Source organism: Mobula hypostoma, chromosome 2, assembly GCF_963921235.1.
Source record: "Mobula hypostoma chromosome 2, sMobHyp1.1, whole genome shotgun sequence".
NCBI classification, from domain to species: Eukaryota; Metazoa; Chordata; class Chondrichthyes; order Myliobatiformes; family Myliobatidae; genus Mobula; species Mobula hypostoma.
Genome location: NC_086098.1, coordinates 249,117,603 through 249,129,628, shown reverse-complemented (window position 1 = coordinate 249,129,628; position 12,026 = coordinate 249,117,603). Strand labels below are relative to the sequence as shown.

At 52.7% G+C, this 12,026-nt stretch overlaps 1 protein-coding gene across 6 annotated transcripts in view; it reads right to left on the bottom strand.

Moving 5' to 3' along the window:
* Window positions 1-1,165: 1,165 nt before the first annotated feature.
* The window catches only part of LOC134343088 (platelet endothelial aggregation receptor 1-like), a 69,628-nt gene continuing 58,767 nt past the window's right edge, over window positions 1,166-12,026 (bottom strand). Inside the window, exons 15-20 of one of the 6 annotated variants that reach the window (XM_063041973.1) lie at window positions 10,871-11,047; window positions 8,218-8,333; window positions 5,081-5,201; window positions 4,258-4,320; window positions 3,758-3,949; window positions 1,168-2,362 (exon numbers count right to left, since the gene is read on the bottom strand). In XM_063041973.1, the coding sequence (XP_062898043.1) occupies window positions 2,220-2,362; window positions 3,758-3,949; window positions 4,258-4,320; window positions 5,081-5,201; window positions 8,218-8,333; window positions 10,871-11,047 (812 nt within the window). In that variant the 3' untranslated portion in view covers window positions 1,168-2,219. Of the gene's footprint in view, window positions 2,363-3,757; window positions 3,950-4,257; window positions 4,321-5,080; window positions 5,202-8,217; window positions 8,334-10,870; window positions 11,093-12,026 lie in introns of all 6 variants that reach the window. The other 5 variants (XM_063041974.1, XM_063041972.1, XM_063041977.1 and 2 more) reach the window with 5 other exon arrangements.

Sequence of the window (12,026 nt, the reverse complement as noted above, 5' to 3'; positions counted from 1 at the left end):
AGGAGATGCCTGAGAGTTGCTGCCTGGCCTCCGCGAGGAAAAGGTCAGTCCGCCACTCTACAGCAGCACCCACCTTTATCTGTGGGTTTGATGGCAAGGTTGGGATCTGTGGGAAGAGGGTGGAGGGCAGTGCATTTGAGGAGTAAAGAGGAGTGCTGAAGCCGAGATGGTTGATGTCTCACTGGCAATTTGAGATGAAAGGATGCAGAGCTGGCAGAGAACCAGAGTGGAGTGTCCAAGAAGAGGAAGAAGTTTGAAGGCAGGAAAAAGGGTCATTGGCACCAGGTGGGAATTCTTGTCAAAGAAGTAGGCTGGGAGACGGAGGCAACTGAAGAAGAGTTTGGTGTCGTGGGACTCACTGAGGTATGAGAGAAGGGGGACAACTGTAAGGCCCTTGCTGAGTTTGACTCAGAGAGGGGAAGATCAGAGGCAATGGTGAAGATACAGCAGGCATTAGAGCTGGGATCAGAGGAAGGGGGAGGGTTGGGGTGTTCAGGGAGGGGAAGGTGGAGGGTCTGACGACCTAAGAGATGACAGGGCAGCCTGAGAGACCAGCATTGCAGAGTGGTGGTCTGGTGGTCCGGGGGCCCAGCGGCAGCGAGGAGGGGCTCAGGCAGGACGTGGTGACGGCCGAGGCTGAGTCCGAGCTGGACCCGGAGCTAGAGGCCGCATACTTCACAGTCCCAAGGCGTCTGGGGTCGTTGGGCCCGAAGTTTGGGGCGGTGGGATCCACAGTCTGGAGCCGCCCGCTAGAGGACCACGTTTCCCGGGCATTCTCCTGATTGGAATAAATACGACAGTCGTTCTGTTCTGAAGGTTGCTGGAGGAACGCAGCAGGTCAGGCAGCATCTATGGAGGGAAATAAATGGGGGAAGTTTTGGGCTTTATCAGGTTTTGAAGGGAAGAGAAGAGCAGAAGCTGGATAGTGTTGGGAGAAGCCTGTTGCGGTGGACGGTAAGTGGGAAGCTGTAAGGTGGCGGGTGGAAAAGGCAAAGAGCTGAAGAGGAAGGAAGCTGATAGGAGAGAACAGTGGACCACGGGAGAAAGGGAAGGGGGGCAGGTGAGGAGAAAAAAAAGGGTAAGAGGGGAGCAAAGGATGGTTTTAAACTGTTCCAAAGCTGTTTTCCAGCTGGGAAATTTGACATCTTCGTCAAGGTGACTTCTGAAGAAGGTGCATTCATCACTGAGAACCCCAGCCACTGGGGACATGCCCACTTTGGGAGGAGATACAGGAGCCTCAACGATTCTTCCCCTCGCCCAACAGTTTTCCAAACAGTCCATGAACCCAGGAACATTACCTCGTTATTCTATTTTTTCCCCCGCACCATTTATTCATTTTCAGTAATTTTGTCATATACGTCAGTGCTTATAAACCTTATTGTGAGAGTTGGGTTCGGATCTGCAGGCCCGACCACACCTCATCACACAGGAATCGAGAAGCAGGAAGTGTTCAGGTACATACTTTCACAGTTCCAAACGAAGTCGGGGCTCGGAGCGGTAACAGAAGGAAAATCGCTAATCGTGGCATCAGCACTGGCAATAATGCAGCATTCAATACACCACAGAAGATGACAATTCAGCCCCTCTCACGGTGCGACGTTCCCTCCCTCAGCACCGCCCCTCCCACAAAGCGACGATACTATCCAACGGGAGCCGAGCAAGCGTACCTTCCCACCCCTCGCCCAACAATAAACCCGCAATTCACCTGCGGAATCAAAGATCTGCGCTCGGGCCGCATTTAACAACCCTGCTCAGATTTGCATGCTGTTTCCCCGTGGTCTGTGTTGCAGCCTGCGTTTTCCGTCATCTCCACCGCCCCCACCCCAACACAGTCTGTGTGTTTGCTGGGGGCATTTTAATCGCACTCTGTCCCCGCTTGCCATCAGTGGCCCACATTCCCCAGTCTGCGTTTCCCAGTGTCTTGCATTTCCTTAGGGCCTGCGTTTGCCCTAGTCTCCTTTGATTGGAAATGCCGTCTTCAGCCCGAGGGAATTTTCCACAATTCCAGCCTTGCTACGACATTAGACGGCAGCTTAGTAACCAACTGGGAAATCCAGTGGGAGGCAGGTATTTGGGAAGATAGGTCCGTCGGCAGCTCCTCAGATCTAGGGAACAGTGGTGGCTAATGATGGTTTCAGTACTCGAGTGGCGTGGTGGAGGGGCAATGGGCAGGTAGCGCAAGGCCGCTGGGGTTGCCCCAATCCGTCCCTTCCCAGACTCTATCTCTGCTGCTGCAGGGAGGGGCAATGGGGGTGGCTGGTGGGAAGATCGTAGTGACTGGGGATGTCGCTGTTCCTGGGCCAGGAGTAGTGGCCGGGGTTGTCCCGGGATACCGGAACGGTCTCTCCTCGCACAGGTGGCCCTGGGCGGGGAAAGAAAAAACACGGGTCAGGGAAAGATTTCTGATCGAATCCCACCTGCCTATGGATGGGTAGGGGTAGGGTGAAGGCAGGGGAGAGGGAGATGGGGGAACAAGGAGAAAAAGGGGATTTGTGGGGGATAGAGAGGGGATAGAGAGGAGACAGGAAGAGGGGAGGGAGAAGGGGACAGGATATGGGAGGATATGGGAGGGAGGGAACAGGGGTGAGGTGGGGGAGGGGGGAGAAGAGGTCAGAAGGGAGACTGGGAGGATGTGAGGGGTGAGGGGAAGGGGAGGGGAAAGAGGTTAAAAGGGGAGAAGTTGAAGGAGTGGGTGAAGTGGAGGGAACAAGGGGAAGACAGGAAGGTAGGAGGGGAGAGGAAGGATAGAAAGGGAGAAGTAAGAGGGGTTGGGGAGGGGATTAGAAGAGGAAAGGGAGTGGTGTGGTTGGAGGGGCAAGGGGAAAAGAGGGGAGAGGGGGAAGGAGGAGGGGGAGAGATGGGTAAGGGGAGGGATTGGTGGGGAGGATAGTTAGGAGACAGGTTAAGACGGTTGAAGGAGAAGGGAGAGGGACCAGGAGAGCGGGTGAAGACTTAGAAGGGGGAGGGAAGAAGAGATTAGAAGGTGGTGAGTGGGGGAGGGTGAGGAGGAGAGGGGGAGGTGAAGGAGAAGGGAGGGGAAACGGGAGGAGGGAGAGGAGCAGGGGAAGGGGTTAGAGAGGGAAGCGGAGAGGAGCTGGTTGGGATGAGGTGAAGGGTGTAGAAGGGGAGGCAAGAAGTGGTTGGGACAGGTGGGGAGGGGGACGGGGAGTGGATGAAGGGGAGAGAATGAAGGATAGTGGCAGGAGAGGTGAAAAGGGGTGGGGAGAGGAGAAGGTGGGAGTAGGGTAGGTGCTGTAAGGGGAAGTGGAGAAGGGGGTTGTAGAGGAGAAAGGGGTTATACTGGGGGAGAAGGGAGAGGAATGGGAGGGGAGGGGATGGGAATGGGGTGGTGGGATAGGGGAGGAGGGGGAGGAGGATGGGGAGGAGGGGGAGGAGGATAGGAAGGATCTGAGGGAATGGAAAGGAGAGAAAGGGACGGGTAGTGGTCCAGTAACGTGAAGGGAGCGAGGAGAGAAGGAACACTCGAGTTGTGCAGGCAGTGGTGAGATCAGTTCTCTCCCAACCCCCCCGCCCCCCCCCGCGTTTACCGCACTCCATCACATTTCCCTATTTCCTGCCCGTCTCCCTCCTCTTTCCCCTTCCTTCTTGTTCCACTCCCTCTTTTTCCCCTCCCCTTCCTCCTCCCCACTTCCTACTCCCTCCCCTTCCCCTCCATCCCGTCACCATCCCCCTCCCCTCCCCTCTCACTCTCCACCAGCTCCGCTCACTCCCTCCCACACCTCTCCGCTCCCCTCACCTGTGTTGACCTTCTCCCTTGCGTTGCCGGCGTGGGTCTCTTCGTGTCCGCCCCGTGACCCCATCTCCACGTAGCTGCTCTCGGGGAATCTGCCCTCCAGGGACGGCAGGTCCTGGATGGTGGCGTAGACATTCTCCCCGCTGCTCAGCGACCCCTCGTTGGAGCCGGCGTCGGGCCCGGAAGCCGGGAGTACTGGGGGTAGAGGGCAGGGTCACCAACACCCGGCGGCTGGGGGGGGACTGGCAGTACCCGAGTGGGACGGGACGAGGAGAGAGGGGCGAGTCCAGGAAAGGGCTGGGCTGGGCTGGGAGGAAGGGCAAGAGTGCTGGGGGCAGGGGGTGGGGACCAAACTGAGAGGGGGGGTAGGGAAGTGGAGGGGGACCATGCTGGTGGGGGTGGGGGGAGGGGGAGGGGGAGGGGGACAGTGTTGGGAGGGATGGGGACTGAGCGGGTGGGATGGTGAAGGAAGTCGCGAGGGGGGTGCAGGGGAATGTCACTACCTGTGTTGATGTACTTGGGGAGATTGTTGCTGCAACTATAACTTCTGTCCATTGGACACATGCCTGTGGACAGAATACCGAGATATGGGATGGGGGCAGAGGGCGGGAGAAGGAGGTCGGGAGACGGAAGAGAGGGCAGATGGAATGGGTGTTGACAGTGGTGTAGAGAGGAGGGGACAGGAGAGGGAATTAACTCGGCAAGGAAGCAGATAGAGGAGCAGAGAACATGGGTAGAGAGTGTCATGGGATTGAGGGGTTTGGGGAGGGAGAAAACAGTCTGTAAGTACACTCTTGCATCTCTGAGCTTCAACTCTAACTTCCCTACAAAGTTTAACACAGGATTATTGTCCATCGACCCAGCACTTGCAGACTAAACATCCCACTGGCTCAGAGGCTGCCTACCACACCACCCCAGCTCCAGGAACACTGGTTCAGTTCCCATCTTTGGCACTGTGCATGTAGCAAGCAGGAGAGTGGGGAAAGAGGGAAATAGTGGAGGGCAGAGTAGGAATTTAGAGGGACAGGTTATGGAGAGACAGAGGGTTTGTACTGGTGGGAGGGGGGGATGTGGGAGAGAGGGGGGAGAAGCCAGAAATTGGGAGGGGTGGGTATTCGACTCTGCTCAGACCAGAACAAGGAGCATTGGCCCATGCCAATTACGTTCTCCTTGAGGGCACAGACCCACAGAACCCACATCCCACCCTCAGCACAGACTGGCCGGCAGAACCTCTGTGGGTCAGTGGCGTGCGTGCTTGGCCACAGACAGGTAAGGATGCTGGACGTAGACTCAGCACGGGGATTTCACTGAGTGTCGCGGCCTTACCCAGCTCCTTGTGCTTGGCGCTGTGCTTCCAGTCAGCGGGCAAGGTGGCGTTACAGTCCAGCAGCAGCCCAGGACTCTCCACCTCCAGGTTCTTCTTGCTCCAGAACAGGTTGTCGGTCTTCTGTTGGGGGGTGGGGAGCAGAGAGGACAGTGAGTGGGTGGGTCATACCAAGGACACAGAGTTCTGGTGAAAGAGCACAGCGACCATAAGTGTTAGTCCCAATCTCTCCCACTCTTCAGTGGGGGGGTGGGGGAGGTCCCAGGTCTATGCCTCAGGAACAGCCAGACCCTTTTCCCCTCCGAAAGCACTTCACTGAAACCGTTGGTTAATAAACGAGAAATGGCTTAGCCTGACGCCTTTCCCATCCTTTGCTGAAGGAATTAATCAGGCTGCCTTAAAGAAATCTTTGCCAGCCATCATCAGCTGCAGCACCAGAGGACCCAACACACTTGACCACTGTTACGCTACCATCAAGAGTTCGTGCCTGAGGTAAGGACAACAAAGACGTGTCCTGGGAGGCAGGGGAACAGCTATGGGACTGCTTTGAGTCAGTGGAGTGGACAGTGTTCAAGGACTCCGAGGACTTGAATGAATAAGTGCACTTGTGCACGAGTGTGTCACCACAAAATCATTCCGTCTTCCCCAACCCGAAGACCTGCATTCACAGTCTAGATTGACGGCATTCAGGTCTGACAATTGAGGAAATTACAAGAGGTCCTGGTATAACCTCCAAACGTCATCTCACATGCAAAGTGGCAATTCTGCACTGAGCTTGAAGGATGTTTAACAGTTGTGAATGCCATCACCCCCTACAAAGTAAAACCAGGTAACATAAATGACAAGTTTTGCTCCCAGATGTGCTCAATGCCTTCTATGCTCACTTTGACTGACCATGGAGGCACCCTCAGTAATTCCCACAGCCCGTGATGACCCTGTGATTTGAGTCTCTGAGGCCAATGTGAAAGCATCCTTCAGGAGCAACAGGCTTCAATCATACCAGTACCCAGAATGAAATAGTAACTTGATTCATAACTATTGTCCAGGAGCACTTACATCGACAGTGATGAAGTGCTCTGAGAGATTGGTCATGAAGCATATCAACTCCTGGAGTGCTCTGGGTCTGTTTCAATCTGCCTTCCATCACAGCAGGTCAAAGTCATTTCATTGGCTCTTTAGTCAGGTCTGGAACAACTGGACAATGAAGATGCATACATCAGGATGTTCTTCATTGACTACAGCTCAGCATTCAATACCATCATCCCCTCGAAACTCATCACTAAGCTCCAAGACCTGGGCCTCGATAACTGCCTGTGCAATTGGATCCTTGAATTTCTCACCGACAGGCACCAGTTAGTATGAAATGGAAACAACATCTTCGCAATCAGCATCAGCACTGTTGCTCCAGCGGCTCGATTTGCTTTATGTCCACGAAGGTGTGACTAAGCCAGCTCCAAAGCCGTATTTAAGTTTGCTGATGTCGTCACTGTTGTTGGCTGAATCAAAGGTGGTGATGAATCAGTATATAGGAGGAAGGTTGAAAATCTGGCTGGGTGGTGTCACAACAACCTCTCACTCCACATCAGCCAAACCAGAGCTGACTTATAAAGATGAGGAAACTGGAGCTCCATGAGCCAGTCCTCATTAGGGGATCAAAGTTGGAGAGGGTCAGTACTTTTATATTCCTTGGTGTTATCATATCAGAAGATCTGTCCTGGGACCAGAACATACATGCCATCACAAAGGCGGCAAGACTTTAATCTTAGACTTTTTACTTTCTTAGAAATTTGCGTAGATGCAGCACTTCATTTAAAACTTTAATAAACTTTAATAAATTCGGCGGGAGGAGAAGATGGTGGAGTGCCGCGCGTGCGCAGCTCTCCGGTGAAAAATAATATCGTATCTGTTAAATAGGGGCCATGGACAATTCTGATTTGATGGAGAATGGATGTGAAATCACAGAGGAACATCTGGATACATTTCTGAAACGCTCGTCCGCTGCTGTCGTTGCTGTGTGGTCGGGAATCTTTCGGAGGGTAGGCCTCAAAGTCCCCGGCCTTGCCTGCTTTTGGCGATCGAGAAGGAGGTCGAATCGTTTGGCAGAGATGGCGCTCAGTACTCGGTGTCGGAGAGCTGATCGGAGGCTCGAAGTTTTTGGATGACTCAGAGTCGGATTGTGGTCGGCATGGCAGGGAGAGTTTTTCTTCCTTCTCCTGTCTGCGTGAGATGTGGGACATTTGAGAGACTTTGAACTTTACTGTGCTCACGGACTTCTTCATCAAGTTATGGTATTGTTGCACTGTTGTAACTATATGTTATAATTCTGTGGTTTTGTCAATTTTTTCAGTCTTGGTCTGTCCTGTGTTTTGTGATATCACACCGGAGGAAATAATGTATCATTTCTTAATGCATGCATTACTAAATGACAATAAAAGAGGACTACGTGTCTTCATAACCTAACGTCTATAAAGGCACAGCGGACAGTGCCATGATTTGTTGGAAATACCAGTGCCCAGGAACTGAGAAACTGTTGAGCTCATATACAAGGAGCGCTTCCTCAAGAAAACGGCATCCATCATCAAAACCCCTACCACCCAGGCCACTGCTGTCATTGGGAAGGAGCTCCCACACCACCAGGTTTTACCATACAACCATCAGGCTCCTGAAACAACATGGACAACGTCGCTCAGCTCAACACTGAACTGACTCCACAACTTATGGACTCACTTTCAAGCGCTCGACAACTCATGTTCTCAATATTATTATTATTAATTTACACAGTTTGTCCTTTTACACATTGGTTAAATGTCTGTCTTTGTTTATATGTAGTGACATACAAGTACTTTGATAATAAATTTACTTTTTCTGGCCCTCAGAACGAGGGGACCTGACCAGCCGCGAATGGGCGCTGTGGAAGCCAGAGCCCCAGGAGTCGATAGGGTGTGTTGACTGAGTTTTGGTCAGTTCAGCTCAACTGGGATTTGGTCTCGTCTCTGAATGTAGAATTCCCCGCTCTACTCTCTGTGTGTGGCAACTGACCACCGCGGCTCATGCCCATGGACCATCTAATCAGAACACAGTGACTCTGGTTTGCTGCTCACTCCCACTGGCCCGGCCCAGCCAATGAGGGAGGCCTTACCTTGGTGCTGTTCCTGTTGCCGGGTAGCTCAGGGAGGGGTGGTTGGCAGGGTGGTCGCTGTGGCAGGGTGTGGTAGCTGGGGTTGGCGTAGTAATGGACGTTACTTTGTGGCACGTCTAAGGAGAGAGGGGAACAATGTTCATTGAGATCGGGGCAAGGCACAGCACACCACAAAACAGGCCCTCCAGCCCTTACATGTGCCAATTCTAACTAAATTGACCCTTTCTGGCTACACAATGTCCCATTCCCTACACCTATGTATCTATCTAAGAGACTCTTGCTTGCCTCTATCTGCCCCTCTAACAACTTAGCCACACATTCCAGCCACCCACCACTCTGTTTAACAAGAAACTTGCCCCACACATTTCTCTTAAGCCTTCTGCCTCTCACCTACTCTGGTAGTTTACATTCCTACCATGGAACATAGACTGGCTCACTAGTCTATGTGTGCCTCTCATGATTTTATACACATCTGTCAGGTCTCCTCTCAGCCTGCACCACTCCAGGGGAAACAGTCACAGTCTGTCCCACCTCTCCGTATAGCTCACGCCCTCTAATCCAGGCAGCATCCTGGTGAAGCTCCTGTTCCAGAGCTTTCCCATCCTTCCTCTAATGGGGCAACCAGAACTCAGTGCAATTCTCCACACGCAATGCAACCAGAGTTTCATAAAACTGCAACATTACTCCTTAACTCTTGAACTCAGTTCCTTGACTAGTAACGGCAAACAACGCCACATTCCTCCTTTACCACCCGGTCAGCTTGTACAGCCACTTTCAGGAAGCTACGGGATTGGAGCCCCAAGATTCCTACAAGAGGCGCTATCTCGAGGACGCAAAGTCCACCTACAAAGACCCCTCCATCCGGGCCATGCCATCTCCTCACAGCTACCACTGGGCAGGAGGTACAGAGGCCTCAGGCCCCACCCCACCAGGTTCAGGAACAGCTACTTCCCTTCAACCGTTCGGTTCTTGAGTCACCGCAGTACAGCAATACAGCAACACAGCAACACAGCAACACTTGGCAATGGAACTGGCTTTGTTTTCTTTGTTCTCGCTTGGAGATTTCTGTATATTTTATGTTTAAAATATGTTTTTCTTGTGAACGCTGCCTACCCAATCAATGCGCTACGTGCTGCAAACAACTTTTGCTTTGGACCTGTATGTCAATGGACCTGTGCATTTGGCAATAAAATCAACCTTAACTCTGATGTTAACTCGCTTTGGATATCTTTGCATCCTCCCCAGCGGACACATTCTCCCTGCCCCAGAGCCCAGGCTCTGGGAAAGACGTTACATATAGTTCCCCCTCAGCCATATTATCGATGTTGATAGTCCCAACGCAGATCCCAAGGGTGACCACGTCACCAACTGGACTGTTTTCTGTCCTTGTCAGTACGTTGCAACCCAGTCCCATCGACATTAGCCCTCCATATGGCCCTCACACCCGGGACCTTATCGAAACTCTCCGGATATCCACAAATTTCTCAACCTCTGCGATGGGTGATGCTCCCTTGTCATTGATGTGTCCCATCTCCAGACAACCCCAGGAGAGTGGTTAAACCCCACCTCCATCTTGCTAACCCCCACTGACCTTTCCAGTCCCCTGCTAATGCCTCCCAAGTGTTGCAGCTCTTGTGTCTGACCCGGGGAGCATACGATGTGATGGTGTAGAGAGAGCTTCACTGTGACTGACCCTGGGGTTGTGTGTGATGGGACGGTGTGGAGGGAGCTTCACTCTGTGTCTGACCCCGGGAGTGTGTGATGGGATGGTGTAGAGAGAGCTTCACTGTGACTGACCCTGGGGTTGTGTGTGATGGGACCGTGTGGAGGGAGCTTCACTCTGTGTCTGACCCCGGGAGTGTGTGATGGGACGGTGTAGAGGGAGCTTCACTCTGTGTCTGACCCTGGGGATTTGTGTGAGACACCCCGTTTCCTTGTCTGTAAGTGTAGAAAAGACAACCTGCGGCCCCACCAAACCCATGAGATTAAAACGCACTCGATCCCACCCAAACCCTGGTTTGTGTGGACGCTGTGTCATTCGCTACCCTGTTACAAATTAACGCCACGAAACAACAGACAGCACACTGCATACGATTAACGGAATTATATGTATGAATCTTAACTAAAGGGTTAGTAAGGCATAACAAAAAGAAAAAGGCCCATTCTAATTAAACAGTCAAAAGTGCACAAGTTGGAGCTCATTTTGAACTTCTCTGTCACTCACACACTGGGCCCTCGGTCAACGTGAAAGCACACACCACCATCCGAACGTCACTCGCAATCCATCTCGAACAAACAGGTCTCCCACTGGATCACACGCTACAACTGGTTCTCCCCTGTGCCTTCTCTCTCCATCTCCTCTCGAACAAAAGCCCCAAGCCCAATCTTAGTGTCCCTCACCGGAGGGACCTCCCCTTTATCCGACCATCCTAATTGGATGGCACACATTTCTCATCTCTCATCTTCGACAATAACCCAAACAAGCTGAAAACAGACTGCTCTTACAGAACTGCCCAAAATGAGGTACATACAGCATAACAGTAAGAGTATGAACCAGGGCACTACGTGTGTCTGGAGGAAGATTCACTAGGTTAGTGTGTGTTATTGAAGCCACACTCCCCACTCTGCCCTGCCGCGTGCGTTGCGCATTCACCTGGTACAACGTACTCTCCGTTGCTCATCGCCACGGCTGCTGTGTAGGTCACTGGAGGCAGTCTGGTGGCTTTCCCTCCGTACTTGTGTCTCAGGCAGATGAAGAAGGAGAGCAGGAAGACAACCACAGCTAGCAGGATCACAATGCTGATCGTGGCCCCAAGTGACAGTCCATCTGCTGAAGGAGCTGGGGTGATCTTACTGGAATTATTCCCCAGCTGATCTGACGGGAGGCCGGAGAAGATATGAGGCCACACGTCTCGATGCATCCCCCACATCCCGCGCCCCCCCCCAAGACAGCAACTGGCTTCTGTCCTCCCACTTCCCTTCACACAGGTCGTCCCAAATCTCCCCCACGTGGGAGACGAATCTGCATCTGGTCAGGTGGGACCCAGGACCGTGGGGAGAGCTGCTCCCTAACCCCGAGCCTTACCTCCTGCGGGCAGCTTGAGGGGGCTTTTGAGAAGATGCAGGAGACGCTCACCAGGACACTGCCTGGATTAGAGGGCGTGAGCTTCAAGGAGAGATTGGACAAACCTGGGCTGTTCTCTCTGGAGCAGCAGAAGCTGACGAAAGATTATAAGAGGCATAGTGGATAGCATCTGTTCCCCAGGGTGAAAATGTCCAATATCAGAGAGCATATATTTAACTGTGTGGGGGGGAGTGTTCAAAGGTGGTGTGTGGGGTAATTTTTGCCCCAAGGCAGATACAATAGAGCGGCTTAAAAGGCATGTGAATGTGCAGAGAACAGAGGGAGACGGACATTGCACAGCACCGTGGAACGTGCAGAGAACAGAGGGAGACGGACATTGCACAGCACCGTGGAACGTGCAGAGAACAGAGGGAGACGGACATTGCACAGAATGTGCAAACTCCACACATACACACAGTGCCAGAGCTTGGGATTGAACCCAGACCTCAAGGGCTGGAGGGCAGCAGGTATACCCACCATACCACAGTCAACACACTAACAGAATGCTCAGCAGGTCAAGCAGCTTGTACGGAGGGGAATAAACAGTCGACATTATGGGCCACGGTCCCTCTTCGGGACTGGGATTGGTGCACAGAGTGGTAGAAGTGGATGGCAGTGCGTTCAGAGTGAGCGGGGTTGGAATAGAACAGTGGTGTAAGGACAAGACAGTTAATCTCTTGTCAGC